Source organism: Seriola dumerili, unplaced genomic scaffold (assembly GCF_002260705.1).
Source record: "Seriola dumerili isolate Sdu_G_001 unplaced genomic scaffold, Sdu_1.0 BDQW01000372.1, whole genome shotgun sequence".
NCBI classification, from domain to species: Eukaryota; Metazoa; Chordata; class Actinopteri; order Carangiformes; family Carangidae; genus Seriola; species Seriola dumerili.
In genome coordinates, this window is record NW_019174627.1 from 165,963 (window position 1) to 188,085 (window position 22,123).

Sequence of the window (22,123 nt, forward strand, 5' to 3'; positions counted from 1 at the left end):
ATGATGACCTGATCAATTAATTGATTGATTCATTGACTGATACCTGATCTTTTTCTTTCAGCTCGGTTCGAGTGTTTCCTCAAGTTCAAACACAGAACCACAGAACACAAACCACAAGGTGCACAAAGCAACGGTTCCACCAATGAAACTAAAAGACCCAAATGACATCACAGCCACACAACTTCCTGTCGAAACCGTGAATGAAACCTGACGGAGGTGCAACACTGGAAAAACACCAGCGGTCTGCACCGTACCCACGTGTCCTTGAGCAACGGAGCACTGTATCCCAACCAGCAACCCACAGGCTCTCTGCTGCGAGATTAAACTCTGACCTCCACGACGCGTCTGACAGGCGATTCAGGTGATGACAGTTTTACTAAGAAGAAGAAGAAGAAAGTCCAGTTTTGAAAATCAACGCTGTGATTCATCCTGTTTTTATTAAACCTCGTAAACTATTCTGTTCGGTCTGAAACCACAGACACGCTGACCTCTGACCTCACTGCAACACACACACACACACACACACACACACACACACAGATGGACGAGTCTGAGTGTAAAACATTCCCTGCCTTTGTGTGTGAGAGACAAACAGACTGAGAAAGAGATGTGTGAATGAGTAAAATATGTGTGTGTGTAACAGCCAGAGAAACACAAGATGTGTGTGTTGTCTGTGTGTGTGTGTGTGTCTGTGTGTGTGTGTTGTGTGTCTGTGTGTGGAGGGAAAGAGAGTGTGTGCAGCTGAGAGACAGAACGAGAGCACGAGTGTGTCTGTGCTGAGTGTGTGTGTGTGTGTGTCAGTGTGTGTGTGTGTGTGTGTGTGTGTGGTCTGTGTGTGTGTGTTGTGTGTGTGTGTGTCTGTGTGTGTGTGTGTGTGTGTGTGTGTGTCAGTGTGTGTGTGTGTGTGTGTGTGTGTGTGTCTTCTCGCCCCCCCTCCTTCCACCTCCTCCACTCCCTCGAGGCGTAACTAATTACCCTGTCTGGTCAACCGGGCCGGTGCGAGCTCCGACAGAAGGTCACGGCGGCCACCGGCCGCGAGGGGAAAACGGCTCCCCCACGCGACACATTAACCCCCCCCCCCTCCCCCCTCAGGCACAGTGTGAGGAAGGCGAGGAGGAGGGAGGGAGGGAGGGAGGGAGGAGGAGAGAGAGGGGGGGGGGGTCAATAAAAAAAAAAAAAAAAAAAAAAAAAAAAAGCAGATGCAGATCCGATAACAAGCGATAAATACCGTGAACACAGCATGCAGTCCGACAGAGAGGAGGAGAACACCAGAAGATGGACGGCGCGTGCTGCTGCTACTTACCGGGCCCGCAAGGAGGAGGAGGAGGAGGAGGAGGAGGAGGAAGAGGAAGAGGGTGATGAGGAGAAGAGGAGGAAGGAGATGAGGAGGAAGGAGAAGAAGACCGTCTGGGAATTAGCCCGCCACGGATCATGGCTGGCGGGGAAGGAGACACAGAGAGAGAGGAGAGGAGAGGAGAGGAGGAGTGGGGGGGGGAGAGGAGCACCGGGAGGGGATTTGTCGGTCTGTCGGTACCGAGGAGAGAAGGAGGAGGAGGAGAGGGAGGGAGGAAGGGAGGGGGGTAATGGATAATACACCTGGGCTTGGCACGAGCGAACGTGAGTTGGGGGTGGGGGCGGGAGGGGGAGGGAGGCGAGAGAGAGGGAGAGAGAGGCGTTAAATTAGCCAGGTCGAGGCGAGGAGGAAGCGGCTCTGTGGAGACCCTGCAGGGGCGGAAAAAAAGACGAGCTCGAGGAAAGAAAAAAACACCATGGGAAGAAAGCAGGGGGTGGGGGTGGGGGTGGGGGGCATGAAATAGACGGATTAAGTGGCGGTCGCTCTCGCGACAGAATGGGGGTGGGGGGGGGGGTACACGCGACGTTGATGTGATGCTGGGTAACAGAGAGGGGAGGGGGTGTGTGATTATGTGTCGGCTCGTGCCCTCCGCCGTGTCTCCTGCTGTCGGCGGCGCCCGTGGCGGCGTGCCGTGCGCGCGGTGTGAGTGATGTGATTGGCTGCCTGCAGGTAACCGAGAGAGAGAGAGAGAGAGAGAGAGAGGGAGAGAGACATTAGGAGAGAGAGAGAAAACGACTGAAGTATTTTATGAACACTTTTGTGCAGCGACTCGATGAATCAATTTACTGATCAACAGAAAATTAATCAGCAACTAATGAAAATATATTTTTCGTATTTTTCAAGATATTTTGAAATGTTATCACCATATTTTTTTAGACAAGGTGATTAATAAAGAAAATTAAAGGAACAAATGTTTGACCAGCTGTTAATCTGTAATTACACCTGCTCATTAATATTTATATTATTCACTACACTGCACTGTGGCTGCTTGTAGTGGACAGCAGAAGGTTCCACCTAGATGAATGAGTTTCCCTCCTCTGCTGTTTGTGTTGATGAGCTGATGAACAGCTGATGAACAGCTGATGGAGCTGAGTCCCTGGTTGCTGCCATTAAACCACCACAGAAGAAGAGCTCATTAACGGATCCAGTTAAAGGAGAACATGATGGATGAGTCAGAGTTTATCCACTCAGACTGTTTCTGTCACATTTTATTTCCATTGACTCAAACAAACATGTTGTGACTTTTCTTCTCACTGGTGGATGATTTGTCACATTATTATGTCTTAATCAATGAATAACAATATTGATTGACTTTAGAGCAGTTTGCCAAAAGATTAAATTAAGTTCGTTTTGGAGTTTTTTTTCTTTAAAACTAATTAATTTTTGAACACACGTTGTATTCGAAACAAACTGTGTGAACTCTACGTGTTGTCCTGTAATTGATTATAATTGATTAGTTCCCATGGCGATAACAGCAGAGTGAGGGGGGAGGGGACTCCTCTCATTCAATCCATCAGGTTCAAACGTTCATCCTCAGACATTTGAGGTTCAGATACAGTCACAGGAACCTTAAGTTTCTTTTCTTAGTTTGGTCACTAAGGTCTTCACTGACTTTAAGTGATTCCTTAAGTATAAGATTAAGGAGAAAACCTTAAATACTTTGGTGAACATTTTAGGGAAACCTTAAGGGGAAGACTTAAGGAAAATCTTAACTTAAGCTGTTTTGTGCTATTGGCCTTTGCACAAAGTTTTAAATAACAAAATAAATGTTTCTTATGTATGAATAAATTACCGAGCTCTTCATCCTGCTGATTGTTGTCCTCGCAGACCAGCTGTCCATCACGGCGACCTGCAGAGCGCCCTCAGGTGATGAGAACATCAGTCACCTGTGCAGAGGCTCATCCTCGCCTCACCCTGACTGTCCTCACTGGGGGGGGGGGGGGGGGGAGATCCTTTAGTAAAAGTTGCAATTTAAAAGTCCTGCATTCAAAACCTCATTTAAAAGTACAGCAAAATAAAGTTTCAAAAATAAAAGTCCTGGCTGTGTTACTTTATGAATTTTATATTACTTAATGATTATCACTGATGATTAATGTGTATGCAGCATTTTAATGTTGTAGATAAAGAGTTAGCTTATTCATCTTATTTATTTTATACATGTGTAGTTTAATTTGTAATAAAATGTATTTTCTTTTATAGACAGGAAACTGGTTTTGTATGTAAAATATTAATCTTCAAAGTAACTAGTAACTATAGAGTAAAAAGTTGAATATTATAATGTAGCATTAGATGGAAATACACTTGTTTCTGCTTCAAAAAATGATGAAATCTCGTCATCTAGTGGAGGAAAGTGAGACCTGCATATGCGTTGTTGTGATCACCTGACTCCAGCAAAACCTCCACTGACCCGCTGCTGAGTTTTACTCTCCCCGCCGCTCAGCCCCACTCCAGGCTTTAACACCGAGCTGCCCCTGCTGGGAGGCTAAAGGCTGCAGGTATGTCAGCTCAACGGCCGGGGTTAGATGTTAGCTACAAGTGGCTTCATCCGACAACAGCTTCAGAAACCCGGGAGCTGTGTAGCGATGAGCGATGTAGCCTGTAAGCTAACGTGGAGCCCGGTAACTTCTGCTGAGGATTGAGCAGCTCACTATCCAAATAAACTGTGCCCCTAACCCCAGTGCTAACATGTTAGCTTACAGTAACGCCGATTGGGGCTCAGAAAATAATTAACTGGCTAAACTTATGAGATATGTTGGTTTCATTATTTCGTAAAAACATCAATGTAATGTTGTACACAAACTCACAGTGCTGAAGTCAGTTTCCGATTCGACAGTTCAGGGGACGGTTAAGGGAAACGTACCTGAGCGACTTCTCACTGTTGTGACATTAAACTTCCTGATCAAAATTGTTTTTTAACGTCGTTTGAAACCCGCTTTAAATCCGTGAGAACTTGATTTAAGAAGAAACGGTCGCTCGGTGTCGTACGTTAACTTTCCCCTTAACTGTCGAACCGGATGCTGACTTCAGCGTCGTTCAGTAACAAGCAGCTAGCAACGCCGACTTCTCTGTGTAATTAGCTAACATTAGACATGTAAAGTTAACCGAGCAGCGCGGGTTAGTGGCGGTTCAACCTACTAGTTAACCAAGTTAACTAACAGACCAGCAACACGGACTAAGCTCAACATACATCTTGTACAGTAAATCCAGTTAGCAGTACCTATGCTAGATACAAGCTTTGGCAGCAAAATCAGTGACGTTAGCGTCAGTTATTTAATGTTTATTTGTGAGAAAACGACACAAGCAACGTTAACTACAATCTCATAAGTCATTCATTGCGGGTTATTGATAATACATATTGTAAACTTACGCTCAAATCACAAATAAAATCGCCGGTTTGCTCTCCTGTCGACAGAAGCGTTGGTGGTATAGTGGTTAGCATAGCTGCCTTCCAAGCAGTTGACCCGGGTTCGATTCCCGGCCAACGCAACAAGTTTTTGTGCCGCGAAACAGGGTTTGACCGTTAAAATGGGGTTTAATCGTTTTGTTTTTATTTTTTTATATTTTATTTCGATGTACTACTTAGGAGCAGAAGGTATGAAACACCCTTTTAAACAAATGACAAAAGCATGTTCAATGTAGTGTGTTTCTTTATTTTTTGTTTAAAATTTTTTGTATCTTGGTCGATTGATAATATAACAATCTATTATAATATACTCTTTTTTATTCATTTTTTTTTAGCAAAAATTTCAAATATTTGTTGGCTCTGGTTTTACAGATGTCAGAATATGATTCTTCAACAAAGTAGTACCTGAATATGTATGGGTTGTGGATTGATGGTCAAATAAAACAAACAATTTGAATACATAATCTAAAGGCCATGGACAGTTATTACTGGCATTTTTCACCTTTTTCCATCCTTTTTTTTTTTTATGACAAAGTGAATCATTATGTCAAATAATTAAGATTAAGCTGATCAACTAACGTCTGCTTATATTTGAATTAAAAATATATTTTCAGGACAGAAACTAAAGATTATTTTAATTATCAGTTAATCTGCTATTTCAATTCAGTGTGTTTACTACAGTCTGACATAAGAAAAGAAAAAAACAGAAATTCATCTCATTTGAAATGGGAAAAAGGGAGTTTTGTTTGACAAATCACTGAAATTATTATTTGTTTATCAGAATAGTTGATGATTAATATTCTATCAATAATTTTGTCATACACTTTAATTTCAATTTTATTTCTTTCAGAAATGTACTCTTAAAAATTTTGAAAATAGAGTAGTATAACATTAATGAGGAAAACAACAATAAAATACTGTTTTTTTTTCTGTCATTGCTTTTCCCCACAGCTCCTGGATGAGTCGGCCAAACACCTTGTCTGTGTTTTATGTAGACATGGGCAGGTATTTCCACAGTGAGGTCGACATTAGGAGTCCGTGGCATCAGGTGTTGGCTGCCTTCTGGCAGCGCTACCCCAACCCGTACAGGTAACGGGGGCACTTATTTTCATAACTGATCAATCTGTGAAATATTTTCTGATTAATTGTTTTGCCAGTAAATGACAGGAAGTGGTGAAAAAGCCTGTTATGATATGTCAGCCCAACGTGACATCTATAAATGTCTTGTTTTAATGGCCAACAGTCAAAAGCTCAAGGATCTTCAGTCCAGAATCAGAACATATTTGGCTTTTTTTTCCGTAAAAACTGACAACGATTATTTGGTTTTCAAGATAATGGTTGCAACTGTGCAGGTAACACACATTTGTACCTCTGTACCTGTGAGGACCCTCACTGACATAATGCAATAACTTTTCTCTGTTATGACCCCTTGTCATGAACAATATTAATGATACTAGTAACAAAACGACCCACGTTGAATTTAATTGGAATTGATGTTTCTGGGGTTTTTTTTACGTTTCTCATCAGCTTCTGTTGTGCAAATGAAAAATGTAAGTTTACCTGCCAGAACAAGGTTTTCTTTTCTGCCCTGTCTTCCTTCTAAACTACCTCCCCCAATTTAAGAATCACTGCCCAAGCCCCTAATAATAACCTTACTCTAAACCAAAGTATAACCTCGACCCTGAAAACCTCCTTAACCCTCCGACAGCCCAGTAGAACTTTTCCAAAAATGTCCTTGCATCCCCTAAATGTCCTCAGTTTCTAAAACGTCTTCACTTTCTAAAACGTCGTCATTCTCCAAAATGTCCTCACTTTCTAAAAATGTTCTCACTATTTAAGGATGTTCTCAATTTCCAAAACTGTCTTCACCTCTTAAAGATGTCCTCATTTTCCAAAATGTCCTCACTTTCTTGTCTTTCTGAAAATGTCCTTACAATATAATCAGCCCTCACAAATATAGAAGCACACACAGGTACTAAAGTCACAAATCTGTATGTTTTTACGTATCAGCACTCATGTCCTCACTGAGGATGTCCTGTACCGCGAGGTCACCCCCAGCAACCACCTGTTGTCACGGCGACTGCTGACAAAGACCAACCGGCTGCCGGGCTGGGCGGAGCGTGTCTTCCCCACCCACATGGCCCGGGCCGTCTATGTCCTGGAGGACTCCATTGTGGACCCACAAAGACACACACTCACCACCAAGACCTGGAACCTCAACCACAACACGCTAATGGTGAGACGCCGCGAGTTAGTTACCATGGTTATTTACTGTGCGTGTCCACCTGTCCAGTTCAAAGTTCAAATGACTTTGAGTTAACATATATATTGTAAGAGTTTAAATCTTAATTTTCGGGGGAAGATTGCACCTTCATTAGATAGTGAGATAGAGGTGACAGGAAGTGAGGTTGAGTTGGGGAACAAGCAAGGTCTGTGACCAAGATTGTTCCGGGGACGTTGTGGTCAATTGGCGGCGTCTTGTTGTGGGGACTTCTTGCAACTGTTTGCTGGGTGGTTGGATAGCTTCACCCTCCCCCCGCACCTTTCTGATGTCCGAATTGGGGGGACTGGAACTTTTTGAAGCCGACAGTCCGTCATTGACACCAACGTCCCTTCGCAACTGGCTGCGTAGAGGTGAGAATTGTAAAATCACAATGCTCTCCAATTCCTGCTTCATGGGCTCCTGTTGTCAGGGTATTAGTCACATTAGCTCTTGCAGTCTACACTTACAACCCTGCCCACACCTTTTTGCTTCAGTATGAAAGCGAACTTCCTCCAGACAACCTAACATTACCAGACTGTTGAGTTTGACGAACGCTGCAAACAGACAAAGTACATTTTAGGAATGTTCCCCACCGGAGAACAAGTCATGGCCCGATCTGTTTATACTGTAGACTAACAATATTGAATTCTAACACTTGAAGATTGAATGTCAATGTTTGAACAGTTATATGAATTTCGTCTGACCTGTATTGCACAGTATTTATTGTCTTTGCCTCTCAGACGGTGGTAGAGCGTTGTTCGTTTGAAGAAGACCGTAGTCGGCCTACCTGGACCAAACTCAGGAGGGAGGCCTGGATCTCCTCAGCTGTCTACGGCCTGGCCCGGCCCATACAGGTACACACACACACACACACACACACACACACACACACACACACACACACACATTTGTCTTGCTATACTTGTGAGGACCCTACCCCTAACCATTTCAAACAGTGATGTCCTCAGAATGCAGAGAGGTCCTCAATTCGCTGGTTCAGCAACACGAACCCACAATCACACAGAGGTCTGGATGAAGTCTCTCTGTCTAACTCTTTGTGTTTCTCCACCAGGAGTTTGGTCTCACCAGGTTTAAAAGTAACCAAGCCAAAGCCATGAAGGGGCTGGAGTTCGCTCTGTCCAAGATACAGAGTAAGACACAGACACACACACACACACACACACACACACACACACACACTTGTTGACTTGTGAAGACCTTTCCCAATGGGAAGATTTGTATTACATATTGGTAAAAAATTTTGACTATTGTTTTAAAGATTAAAGATTTTTCTACCAAAGATGGTGGTTGTATGACACATGTCCCGCCCCTCCCGTGAAACAGCCAATCATCTGCTTTATAACAGCCGATATCAAGCCGACCGTGTTGTTGCACTTTCGACAGTTGGTATTTGAAACCTTATACATGAGAAGTGGAAGTAAAACCTGGGGGAAAAAAAGATGTTTTAAAACTTATTTTGGGGCAAAGTCACCAAACCTTTTTTGTTTTTACAAGTGATTCTGTAAACACAGTTTTCATGTCCCGGTGACCATTGAAGGGGAAGTCATGGCTCTCTCTCCATTCATTTAAATAGGGGCCTGGTCTTGTTAGTACGGAATAATAACTGTCCAAGGGTGTGGCCAAGATGGCTGCCGAATGGCGAGACTTGTTTATCAGGACTTTGGCGATGTTCTATGGAGATTTAGTCACTATAGTTGCTTCATGAAGTCAGTTTAGTTTTGGCTGTTGATGAATACATACATCACAATTCTGATGAATGAAATTTACACAAGATAGGTTTGATCTAAATCCAATTATAACGTAAACAGTAAAACCAGAAGAGAATATGCTTGAATTACGGACGGTAAATATGTGAAAACACTGAAATACACCTGATTGTTTTATTACCTGCAGCTGAGGCCCCCCCTAATCTCCATGGAGACCAGGGAGAGTCATCAGAGAAACACAAGCCCCTCCCACCACAAGCCACGGCCACCTCTACCCAGAAGCCCAAGCAGTTCGTATGATTCTGCTGTTGCAATAGAAATCCTGCATCTATTGATTTGAACTGGTACTGCGGGGGTGGGGCATCGCATCAACGTCAGCTGGGATTGGTTGCGTTGTGAAGTCCATCATCAGAGAACAAGTGCAGCTTTAAAGTTTGACTGAAGCGGAGCAGAAAATAATGAATATTAGTTCCTCAGGATTCACTGGGACAGATTAAAACCTTCTTAGTACAAAGGTTTCCCTAAGTTTTGTTTTTTAAAGTTGCTTTTATTTGATTCATTTTGGTTTTTACACCTTTTTCTAGATTATAGTATTAAATTCTATAGTATTTATGTAGAGGTAAACTTTTATGATCTAAGGCTTTGTTATTTAAAAGAAGACAGAAGATAAAGATATTTAGATTCTATTTATAATAAAGAATTCAGTTCTTTCTAGTGTTAGATGTTATAAAGCAAACGGCTCGCATTCCATTATTCGTTATTTTCTGTCTAAGCCATCTATTTTTCACTGTCGTAATTTTTATATTTTTATAAGAACATTGTTCTCAATTCTTGTTTTGAAATATGTTATAATTATTTATATTTTCTAGTCATTTTAATAATTCTAGTGACATTTTTTCGTCATTTTCTTTTCGTCATTCAGCGAAAAATATTGTTTCATTAGGAACTCTTGCCGGCTAAATTTAATTTTATAATAATTAAACCGTCTATTGAGATAATCTTTCTAGTTTTATTTCTTTAACTGAATGTTGCATGAGATCAGCGCTGTAGTCATTTTAGAATCAGATTGTTGTACAGATGCATGTTTCACATTCTCAACATTATCTAAACCAGTTGTCCCTCCATCATCGCCCTCTGGTGGTCAACTCCTGATATTAAATTCTTAATGTTATAATTCTTAAGGTGTCAGCCCTGGTTTATTTGGTGACACTGGTTCAGCTGCTGTATGTGATTCCAGTGGTTTTTCAGGGAACTGCTTATATTCACTTGCAGCTCACAGTCGTGTAGTTCTACAGTTTATTACTTGCAGATATTGTACAAAGTTCTTAGAAACAGGAACCACCAGGGGGTGATAAAGTGAAATAAGATCACCTGAGTTTATTTTGGACTGGTTTCTGCTTCAGGGGCAAACTGGGCCAGTCAGGCCTTGATGGTTTTTCAGATTCAGATCTCGTGTTTGAGCTTCCTTCTCTGACTTTTATCATTTCAACATTCAGTTTATACTGTGAAGAACCACCATCATATTCTCACTGTTCATCAGTCATCACAATAAATCTAAATCTACTTTAAAAGCTGCTGTCATCACTATAAGGTTCTTCATTTAATGTGACACTGTGCAATGTGTTCAAACACATGAACAGCATGTATGTGTGTATTAGACATTATGAAAAAGTAAACATAAAATTATGTAGGAGAAAATAAGATAATCAGGCCGTAATTAAATACTTTAACCTTTTGGTTTTAAATGTCACTTTTCATTTTTAATCATCATTATGATTTCAATATCGTTTCGTTTCAATATCTTTCCTTTTCTCCAGTTATAAATCTGTAATCCTGTGATAAACCAGATACAGTCTCACTTCAGGATGTTTGCAAAACACACTTTATTCTTTGGAAAGTTACTGTGTCATATTTCAGGATTGTGAAAACTTTCATGGACAAAACACGCGGGAGATAAATGTTTATCACAGAGAATAATAATGAAACACTGAACTTGAACACTGAAATAAGAAATGTGACACAGTTCAAAAATAAAACGTAACGTAAACTTTTAAAGTCCTTCAACATGTGGTGACGTTTCCACTGAGATTTCTTTTATTACCGGCTTTACCGGTAAAGTAAATGGCTCTATAATGAGTAATACTCCTGTAACACAAATGTTACTGTAACAGAGAGTGTTGTTATTGTTGGCTGCAATTCATTTGAAACGAAGACATTAACTTGCAAGATGCTAACTTTTACAAACAGGATGTTAACTTATGAGTTCCAAGATACTAACGTGGCACATTATTATTATATTCCACGTCAGAACGAGCTCTTTAAGCCCTTATACAAATGTCATAAAAATAGGTTTGTTTCCAAAATGTCTAAAGTTCTTGTCTTTAAACAAAAAACTTAAGCTCTTTGGAAGAACCGGTCAGCAAACAGACTCTTGGTATCATGCTAAAGCTAGCTCCTGCTAACTGGTGTCCATTTCTCAAAATCATGACACCTTAGAGAACTGCTCAGATGAAAACATTTCTTTAAACCCATGATTCACCAGTATAATGTTTTTTCATGATCTCACTTTCTGCTAAATGGTAAAATGTTTCAGCTTCTTGGATTAATTATTTTTTTCTTCTAAACTCATACAGCTCATTAACAACACATTGTCTTCTCAACATAAACAGTAAGAGTAAATGTCAGTGACAAAAACTTGTTCTTCATTAATCTTCATTAATGTAACATGAGAACAATGATGTCATATAAATGCCACATGATGTCATAGAAATCCCAATTTGAATATGACACATTTAAAACATAACAAATACTTTTAAGGCTTTTCAACATGTAGCAAAGTTTCCATTAATGTTCCCTGAGTTTAAGGTGAAGGTATTAATACTGCCACAGTAAAGTGAAGGATATAATCATTAATAACCGTTGTGCATCCCTATGGACATTTTTGTCCTTTTCATTTTTGATGTTTTGGTCATTTTGGCTGCGTTATTGGCATTTCAACCTCAGCTCCTGTAATACATCTAAAATACACACAACAGATCCACTTAGGACCTTAATAAGGCAGCACAATCAGTGTTGTTGCTAACCACTGAAGCCTTGAAGGGTGTCCCCTGATTTCAAGTCAACCCTCACCTAAAAAACCCTTGTAAAATAATGGTACATTCCAGAAGTGACATCATTTACAGGAAGTTGCTTCATCTTTCAAGTTTGTTTAACACATACATCAAAATAATATTTGAATTCTAATGATGTAATCAATATCTAACCCTAAACCTACTTCAGACATCAGCTCCTTCAGCTCTGCTGCCCTGCTCGTAACTCACAGCTTCACTTTATTTTTGAATGGAAACTGTAATTTAGGAGATTCAAAGCTGAACTCACTTGTTTTTTTAGAGCTGTCTGTTTCAGCTCGGTAAAACATCTATCTTAATACTTTTACTCTTGAAGCCTTTCATGGCGAACCAACGCGCTCTGGCGATCACATCATTGGCGAAGTCGTTGCATGGCGTCGCACTGTCCACGTCCTCATGATCCTTCAAATTAAGGACGGTCTCCTCACCTGCGATGTAACAAGCCAACGCTCCTGAAACACAGTGAAGCAAATGCTCAGATACATGAAGACACAAACATGTGAGGTTCCATTTTAAAGGAGACGTCCCTCATATCTCCACGTAGTACAACAGGAAGTCCCAGAACACCTTTCATCAACTTCGGCAAACACAAACACTGCGACGAAACTAAAAGGAAAAGTTCAACATTTCAACACATTGCTGGGGAGAGGGACGTCTGGACTACTTTGTTTGATCTGCTGCATCATGATCTGACCCCAGATAAGCGAACAGATGGAGATCTGCAGGTTATGTATCAGACCATTTCTTGACCAGGGCCGGTAACTTCCTGTGGTCTCCGTGCTTGCTTGTCTGAACTTGGCCAAGAAATAATCCGTTACACAACAAGATAAAACGAAAAGGTTGTAGCTTGTTAGTCCGTGAACTTGTGTATCTGGAGCATTAAACAGTACCTCCACTAGGGGGCAGAGTAGAGCTCCAGCTTGAGTTTCCTCATTAATTGTGTTTGTTAAATGTGTGAAACCCAGGCTGTAAGAAATGTCATTTTCTTCTAAAGGTTATCTGAACAAGTGTGTAATTTAAGTTTAACAGCTGTGTAAAAATGCACAAACTCTTACTGTTTGATTCTCGCAGAGTTAAAGTTAAGTAAAGTAAAGTTTGCGATTGGTCTAATTGCTTTGAAAAGCGCAAAGTGTGGAAAGGAGGCAGGAGGCGTCCATGTTTTTACCCTTCAGGTGCTGTTGTGTGGTCCAGTTCTTCCTCTCCTTCTGCATGATCTGAAGGAGCCTGGCGATGATTCTGGCTCCTTGTTCCACATGTTCCTTGCTGAACGGGCCGCCTTCCAGACGGTTGTAAAGCTTATGGATCTGCAGGACACACACACTGTCAGCTCAGGAAGTCCTCAATCCAACATGCAACCACGAACCACGTGACCTAACATGATGTTTAAGATAAATGACGAAGCACAGCACATCTTTAGATTAAAATCAAATCCAGCTTGTGGATGAAAGCAGACGAGTCGCCATCACTGTGGCGACGCCTCGCTTGTAAACCTGCAGATAACGCTGATGCTTTATCCAAGAAGTCTGTCACACCTGCATGAGACCGAAGCAGTTTGAGTCGTACAGTCCGAAGCCGTTTTGATCCAGCTTGGTTCCGGCCTGAGACTGTCTGCAGATGATGCCAGCGAGCAGGGAGGGGGGGATGTTTTCACTGCAGCAAATGACAACAACTGTCAAGTTTTCTATACAGAGACTACAAAGAGACGAAAACCAACCACAAAGAGACGAAAACCAACCACAAAGAGACGAAAACAACCACAAAGAGACGAAAAACAACCACAAAGAGACGAAAACCAACCACAAAGAGACGAAAACCAACCACAAAGAGACGAAAACAACCACAAAGAGACGAAAAACAACCACAAAGAGACGAAAACCAACCACAAAGAGACGAAAACCAACCACAAAGAGACGAAAACCAACCACAAAGAGACGAAAACAACCACAAAGAGACGAAAACCAACCACATCATACTGTGTTTGAACTGTTGCCATACGTACGATTCTCCCACACTGTTGATGATGTCTTTGTATTTGTTCATCTCGTCCAGGTCTCTTTCAGCCAGCTGTTGTGAGACTTTGACTCCATCCAGCAGTTGATCTGAAACAGAGTCAACAGCTACATCAGGCTCTATATCCGGGTTTATCAGAGCTGTGTTGTAGAACATGACTTCACCATTTAATTAAAACCCGATATTTGATTGAATCTGCTTCAATTAAGTTGTTATTAAATTAGTAAGTATTAGTATAAATAAGTTATTTCCCCAGACTGTGTGACATCACAGAAATAACTAATCGTCTGATCTTTGACTGGGTATTTTAATAACCTCTTCTTCTTCTGCAGTGCTTTACTGGCAGCGACTGGAGAGAAAACGGAGGTGAAGGCTGAGCGAACTGACCTTTGTTGAACACATGGTGAGCTTTCGCCGTGATTTCAGACGCTCCTGTCGTGTTCACCTGGGCGATGTCTATGTCTGAAGACAAAGACAGAGGACAGACACCATCACACCTGTAAAAGCTCATTGTCACGGTCCTACCAGTCAAACGATGACGGACCAAACAACAAGACCCACAATTATTTCTCCATTAATTACATGAATTCATGTAATTAATAATTAATTCATGAATTCCTGGACCCATGTATGGATGAGTGAACAGGCCTGCGAAGGGGCCCGAGGGGCTGATGTACGAAGTGACAGCTCAGTTAAAAGACGCAAAACACCCACAAAGAGACATGATCATGTTCTTTTGTAAATAATGGCAGATGAAAAAAATATTAAAGACTTTTAAAAACTTTTTCTTGAGGAAATTGAATTGAAGTCTTTAAGTTGGAGACTGACCTTTGAGAAGTGGTTGTGCTGAGGAAAGAACAGAGACAGTTGTTAATCATCATGACACTAATCATCAGTTATATCTGTTCAAATAAATTCTGTGACGTCAGATTTACAACAAAAACAAGCTGCACAATAAATACTTGAACTCACCCTCTTCTCCTCGGAGCGGCTGTTGGACCAGTCTGGTGCAGAACGCTGCAACGACACAGAACCAGACAGGAAGTGAGCGAAGCAGCCAGGTTAACCAGATTCTTTACTGCTCTACAACACAAGAGCAACTGACCTCTCAGACGCTGCAGCTTCTCAACCTTCCAATTAAGAACAACGATGACGACGACAGCGATGACGACAACGGCGACGACAAGCAGGACGATGGCTACGACTGTGTATCCAGGACCCACCTCCGCCTCCGAAACACTCAACTTTTCTGCAAGTAAAAAAATAAACAAACTGGGAAATGTGAAATCCCTCTGAGGCGGCAACAAAGACGAACACTGAAAACTTCCAGATGTTTTTTTTACCACTGATATCGATCCGTTTCTCCTTCACCAGGCGCAGCTCAGTGATCTCCGCTTGACAGACCATGATTCCACTCTTTTTTGATTTTCCTTTTGTAACAAAAGAAGAAAATAAAAGTTAAAACTCCAGATGGGAAGTCGAGACTCGTGACCGAGACTCGTACCTGGAGCTTGAGTTTTGGTCGACCTACCTTTAGCCAGGCCCAGGTGCGCCCTGACGGAGTAGAGGTCGCCCGGTTCGACTGACGACTCGTTCTCAGCAGGGAGGACGTTTCCCTCGGCGTCCAGCAGAGAGACCCGCGGCTTCAGGCCCCAGCTGCTGCACTCACAGTGTACAACCAGCTCATTGGACAACTCCCGCACAGTGACGTTGACCTCAGACACCTGAGCTGCAGACAGACACACCTGTCACTGCACCACCTCGACTGTGGTCTTGTCGTCATTTATGAATCTGAACATACACACTCTGTGTGTGTAGTTCTTGTGTGAGTCTCATCTTTTTTGTTTCTGACTTTCGTCGTCCTCTGGTTTTTCCTTAAGCACCAAAAGTAGGTGAAAGGTTTGAGAAATATCTCTAATGTGGCGCAGACATTCATGTTCCCCAGAGGACGATCTGTAAGAACTGACCTTTCATCATAATCATCATCATTGCTCTGCTCTGTTATTGTATTTTACATATTTACTTTCCAGTTTTTACATTCAACTACAACAATACAAACAAAGGCAACAAAGACTAGCATGGCTGCTATCTTACCAACAATGAGAGAGACAAACACTGTCACAGATGATCCTCCACGACGGAAACATCTGGACAACGAACAAAAGGAAAAAGGTCACGATTACACAAGAGTGTAATGAATCCTGGGGGAAGATTCAAAATAAATTTCCTAAAACACGTGGGATTTCTTGACAAGAAGAAATATAAACAACATGCCATCATGTACCTGTAGGTGCCGCTGTCTCGCCGTGTGCCGCTTCGCAGCATCAGAGAGCCGTCTTCTGCCACCGCCGTCCTCCCGCGGTACTCTTCTGTTGTCTCCTTTTCCAGCTCCTCTCCATTGCGGACGACATGAACCGTGGACAGGGAGGGACCGTTCACCCGTGACCACTCCGTCAGGCCGAAGGGTGAGGGGCTGATAGATGGGTTGAAGTGACATGGGAGGACGACATCTTCGCCGGCGACTGCAAAGACTCGTTCAGGTGAGCCGGACTGTAGAGCTAGATAGATAGATAGATAGATAGATAGATAGATAGATAGATAGATAGATAGATAGATAGATAGATAGATACTTTATGAAGTAGGTTTAGGTACAACAGCAAGTTTAGACACTTTAAATGAAGCCAGGATGAAACCTAGAAGAACCTCAAGCTTTCCTTCAGGGCATAAAGACTTCAGTTCGGTTTGTGGCAAGCATACCCACCTGTCAATCAAAGAGGCCACGCCCTCAATTCTCCATAACTTCAGTCCTTAATAAAATGTAAACAAATAGAGACCAAAACTGTTTTTGTACCAGGCTGTAAACATGTTTATTTCTACTGTAATGTTGGACATTTTAATTAGAGGAACTGCATTATCTTTGAGCAGGATTTCTCCCTCATTAAACAAACTTTTACACTCTTTTTTCACTTTGTCAACGTTGTGAGAATCAGACACATTCTCTCTCAGAAAGACGCAGAAAAACTAGTCAGCTTCTGAAAATCATTATCCGGATGTGACGACAGAAACTGAGAGGAACTCAGTGGAAAATGTCATATCTTCACACATACACGCGCGCGCACTCATACACACACACACACACACGCGCGAGCACACACACATGAACCCACAAACACACACACACACACACAAGCGTTTCGGGGAAACTTCCGCCATTTACCTATGTGTAAATTTACATAATCCTTTACCGAAGTTCAAAACGTAAATTTTTTACCATTTGTCAACACTGACACATTAACAGTGACTAAAACACCGTATTTAAACATTATATTTAAGTATATCTTTGTATTTCTTGGGGATTAACATCGCTAACTTACTGTAACAGCCCTCAACAACATCAATAAGACGAATGAGTCACGCTCACCGAGCTCCATTAGCAAACTGGATATTTGAACGGTTTTTTATTTATAAGAAATTAGCAGTCACGTTAGAACATAAACTTTAAAACTAATAAAATATAATTTAATCTTCTCATTAATTTGGGATAGAAATAATCGACAGTGATGCTCGTTTTTTTAACACAAAATCTCTCCCGCTTCCTGCTGCTGAATCGTTAAGTAAAGGTAACTAATTCTGAATACAGACGTAGCAGGTGTGTCCACCTCAAAATATAAATTGCGCCACATTGTAACAAAGTAACTAACTGTATTATAACTGTATTGTAGCGCACGTGTTGTGTTAGCTGCGCTACGCCCATTTAGAACGGGTTTGTAACAAACACACTGACCTGACACCGGAAGGAGGACGCTGCTGAAAACAAACACAGAGCAGTGACAGAGGAAGAGGAGTCCCGCGTGCTCCATCCGCAGAGCTCCAGCAGCAGACGCAGAGGACACCAGACCGCTGTCCACCATGGAGACCATGACAAGTACTTTTTAGAACTTCGGCGCATGCGCTGAACTGTGGGTGACGTGTTATGATGTGTGTTCATGACTTTTTGATATTTTGAACTTTTTACCCCCCTGCACTGTTTGGTATCTTTAACAACATTAATAATGAACTTAAAGTTATCAATTTGGTGATTATTTTAGCTAAATGTCACATCCATAAATCTAAATTCAGTCTAAGTCCAAACATTAAAACTATTTTTTTTAAACCGTGGATTTGTTCTTTATTTAATATTTTTATTCAGATCACTTTCCCTGGCTTTTTTATAGTTTTGTCTGCATTAATGTTTCTGTTATATGTGACATCCATTTTCAATACAGATGTTGGGGGAAAAAACAACAACTTTGTTTTATCCCTAATGATTGTTTTTACATATTTTATTAAAAAATGCATCATAATTTATTAATGTATTTAAATAAAAAATATAACTTGAAAGATTTCTTTTACAAAGTAAAATTGCATGATTTTATATCACATTAATATTCATGTTAATCAAAAAAAAGTAAGATATCTGTTTAAAATGAGAGAAAAAAATCATGAAACACGTTCAGGTGTGTTTGTTTGTTCACATATGAGAATAAAGAGATCAGACAATACGACATCTGACAAAACAAAGTCCCAAACAAAGATGAAACCAAAAACACACAAGTGAATCTGAACCTGAAACCTTGATTTAAGTTTAATTCTGTGATACTTGGCGTCTCCACTATAATCTTTTTCTCTTGTCACCATATGAATATCATGTTTCACACTCCTACAGAAATGTATTATTTAATTAAATTTTACAGCAGAGTAAATGTTCTCCTTGAGAGGACATCAAACTTTACTTTGACTGGCTGCCTAAAAGCTCTGTGCGACATGTGGGAGTGGATCAGGGCGTTGTTGGGCCAACACCACCTTAGATAAATAATAATTAGTGGAATGATACAATTATTGAAGAAAACATGAAGCTAACTTTTAATATTTGGAGCTGATTAATGTTTGACTTTCTGTCAGTGTGCAGTTCAGTGGGAGGATTTAAGAGCTGGTCCTGGTTCAGCTGATCCTGCAGCAGGTTTGTCACAGACTCACCTGTCCTTCATTCAAACAGCTCACAGTAGAAGTGTGAGTAACTTCTCTGGTTGTCATCGTCTTGAACATCTGTTGAACATCTGCAGCCTCCACCATGAAGACGCTGGCTCTGTCTGTGCTTGTGTGTGTCCTGATGGCTCTGACTCGATCTGCCGGTGAGTATTTTTTAATTTTCTACAATTTCACCTCGTTTCAGAGACAAACATTGAACTTTTGACTCCCAGACAGACAGAGGTGAAATGGTGCCTTCACTGTCCTGTCAAAACGACACTTTCCACACACTCCAGAAAGAAACACGGCGTCCTTCAGTTGATGAGAATAAATTCAACAAAGACGACATTTAGAGATACATGTATTGGACAATGCTGATGTGCTGTTATTGACCCAGCTGTGCATGAAGTCCATGTTGCTTAAAACGCATCAGTAATCATAACACAATATTTCAGTTCACGGTCCACTGGAAAATCTGTAAAAAAAAATAATTAAGGGATTTTTTTCAACAGTTCTAAAGATCATTTCATTTTAAAACATTTAAAAATATTGTTTATAATTTTAATATTTATAATTTTTTTTTTTTATATATAAATACATCTTTTTGCCAAACGGCAACTGTTTGCAAATGATTTGTCTGCCCACTTGCAATACCTTTGCAGCCCACCAGAGGGCCCTGACCAGCAGGTTGAGAACCACTGCTTTAATATCTGTTGACGATAAAACTGTACAAAAGAACTTTGTAGGTTGTTACATTTACTTTTGATGCTTTGTGTATATTTTGTTTATAATATGTATTTTTATATTGTGTTGTTGTCACTGTCACTAAAAGCTATACTTTTACATTTTCAGAAATACGCTGAGTCATGTTCTGGCTGACAGTGGGATGGGAAGCTCGATACTGTATTCTAAATATAAAGTTACAGCCAGCAGCTGTTAGCTTAGCTTAGCACGAAGACTTGAAACAGAGGGAAGCAGCTAGCGTTAGCCTCGACTCTGGTAACACAATCCTTGTACCAGAACGTCTAAAGCTGAAGCGTTAAGATGAACATTTGCTGTTGTACTGTGGGTTATGCTAAGTTTAGCTAATTAGGTTTAGCTAAGCTAACGGCTGCTGTAAATTCATATTTAACCCTTTTTCCACCTGAAAACAAACACTCCTATTTCAACAATATGTCAAAGTCTTCCATTAAGTGCAGGATCTGGTTTTTACGTCACTGTTCATACAGCTCATGCACAAGGATTGAGGGATGGATATGAGCCACGGGTCGTTGCTGCATCCAGTGAGTGTTCATGTTCCATTTGTAAAGATGATGAACATTTGAGATATTAATATATTTGCAGTGTAATAATAATAATGACAAGGAATAAATATGTCAATAACTGTCCTGTTGATCCAGGTGATGGAGGTGACATGGGTAAGCTGATGGACTGGAATGAGTGTGAGTATTTATATATTTTCATGCCTTCGCTAACTCAAGACTTCACAAAGCAATTAAGACAAATGTCACACAAATGGTTCATATTTTATATGATTCTGGATAAACAGGGATGAAACCTGAAGTTGGTCCGAGTGGCATAGTTATAAACCCACAAATTGGTAATTCTACTCTTTTACTAAAATGCATCACACTTGTGTAAAATGTTCTCGTGCGTATAAACAGAAAAGATTCTTGATTCTCTTGTTTGTTAAATCGTCCTGCTGAACCAGAATATGAAGAAGAAGAAGAAGAAGAAGAAGGAAAGCATTTGGAGACTGGAAGAGAAATAAAGCTTCAGATAGAGAAGTGTGAGTTGTGTGAATGACCAGTGGTTTCTGTACAGAACAAGGTTAAAGTTTTAGTCTCTGCAGCGCTGACGGACTCTGTGTCTCTTACAGGAAACATCATGACGGATCTCTGGGCGACGAGCAGAGTGACGTCATCATCCATCCCGGGCTGACGTGATAATCACACCATCAGTCTCATAAACAACCTGAACTTTACGACTGTATTTCTTCTCTATTGCTGTAACGCTACTTCAAGGAACGAAGCGACAAGTGACATGAACAGCAGGGTTAGTGTCTGTAATGAGAGCAGACTGGATGTGTAACTTTATTCTGCAGAGCGAACCGTTCTTTCTTGTCTGATGCAAATTAAAGAGTTGAAGCAGCAGTTGATGCTTTTTCCTGAATCTCAGCTTCATTCTCTCCGACAACATCACGACTATAACACGTCTGATGACTTCAGTTATACTGTAACAGATAAATCAATACTGATCACTCGTTTCATTGTGTCATCTGACTGATATTTTCCTGGGTGGTGGTGTTTGATGGAGTGTAGTGGAGATGGATCAGATATCTTTTTCCAACCAATGATTTAACCTCCTCTAGTTCTCGGAAACTACAACATCACCACAAAGAATCACACAGCTCCATATTTTATTATTAGAAGAGAGGAGGCTCTGAGCCTCTCTTCTGATTGGCTGACTGTTTTCTGAGTGAGCCAATAAAAATACAGCAGATTTCAGGTAAAAACACTCAGAGAAACCAAATCCTGCAAGGTTTGGATGGTGGGTCCAGGTGGGCGGGGCTTGGTGACTGCTTTGTTGTGACATCACAAAGTTCCAGAAGTCCTGACGGCTGGTTTTAAGGCTCAGTTTCTGAATACAGGCTGTGTGCATTTCTCTGTGGACTGAGGCTTTGATACTTTCACAGTATTAATATAGAAGCTAGAGCTGATCTATAATCACACTACACATGGACACAGACCTTTACACTGGAGGAGCTTGAAGGAATAGAGAGAGAGACTCCCAGCAAATATTTATCATTTTTGCTGAAATTATTGATCAACAACTGTTTTAATAATTGACTCAATTCTTTCCATCAGCTAATCTGTTCATCGCTGCAGAATCTGAAGTCTCTTTTCAGATTTTGTTTTGTGTGAGCTTTAATTTTAGTTAAATGCAAAGTGATCGATACTCAGCAGTGGCTTCAGTGTTTTCCTTTAATGGTTTCTCCTCTTTTCTGTTTGGCAGACAGGACGTCATGGGTAACATCATCATGTTACTAAGAATCGCTTCTTGATGGTATTTTGAGTAACTGGAGGTCAAAGAAAGGTTTTTAATAAACTTGATGTTTAGGAAAATATGTGTGAGTAAGTTGTCTGCTCAGATCGATGTTGGAGCTCTTGAAGTGAGAAGAACCCTAGAGTGTGTGTTGGCTCTCTGCCTGGTGAAGTGTGTGCGTGTGTG

At 40.9% G+C, this 22,123-nt stretch overlaps 2 protein-coding genes and 1 non-coding gene across 4 annotated transcripts; 2 read left to right on the top strand and 1 right to left on the bottom strand.

The window, feature by feature from the left end:
- The first annotated feature begins 3,740 nt into the window (after positions 1–3,740).
- Positions 3,741–10,319, top strand: LOC111233132 (PRELI domain-containing protein 1, mitochondrial-like). The gene is made up of 6 exons (XM_022760891.1): positions 3,741–3,849; positions 5,709–5,846; positions 6,768–6,993; positions 7,761–7,874; positions 8,093–8,171; positions 8,935–10,319. Exons 2-6 carry the CDS (start codon positions 5,716–5,718, stop codon positions 9,045–9,047), a joined length of 663 nt encoding a protein of 220 aa, XP_022616612.1. The 5' UTR covers positions 3,741–3,849; positions 5,709–5,715; the 3' UTR covers positions 9,048–10,319.
- Positions 4,769–4,840, top strand: trnag-ucc. Its single transcript has one exon. It is a non-coding gene; the product is annotated as a tRNA-Gly (tRNA).
- Positions 10,320–10,619: 300 nt separating the features above from the next.
- Positions 10,620–17,782, bottom strand: LOC111233131 (butyrophilin subfamily 1 member A1-like). Of its 2 annotated transcripts, XM_022760889.1 has the most exons (13): positions 17,670–17,782; positions 16,170–16,443; positions 15,980–16,032; positions 15,417–15,614; positions 15,229–15,315; positions 14,991–15,134; positions 14,858–14,902; positions 14,714–14,731; positions 14,273–14,347; positions 13,875–13,974; positions 13,408–13,525; positions 13,041–13,179; positions 10,620–12,327 (listed from the first exon to the last, which is right to left on the bottom strand). In XM_022760889.1, exons 1-13 carry the CDS (start codon positions 17,743–17,745, stop codon positions 12,149–12,151), a joined length of 1,506 nt encoding a protein of 501 aa, XP_022616610.1. In that variant the 5' UTR covers positions 17,746–17,782; the 3' UTR covers positions 10,620–12,148. The 2 variants fall into 2 exon arrangements, with proteins under 2 accessions (XP_022616610.1, XP_022616611.1); XM_022760890.1 differs by lacking the exons at positions 10,620–12,327; positions 13,041–13,179 and adding an exon at positions 13,189–13,246.
- Positions 17,783–22,123: the final 4,341 nt, after the last annotated feature.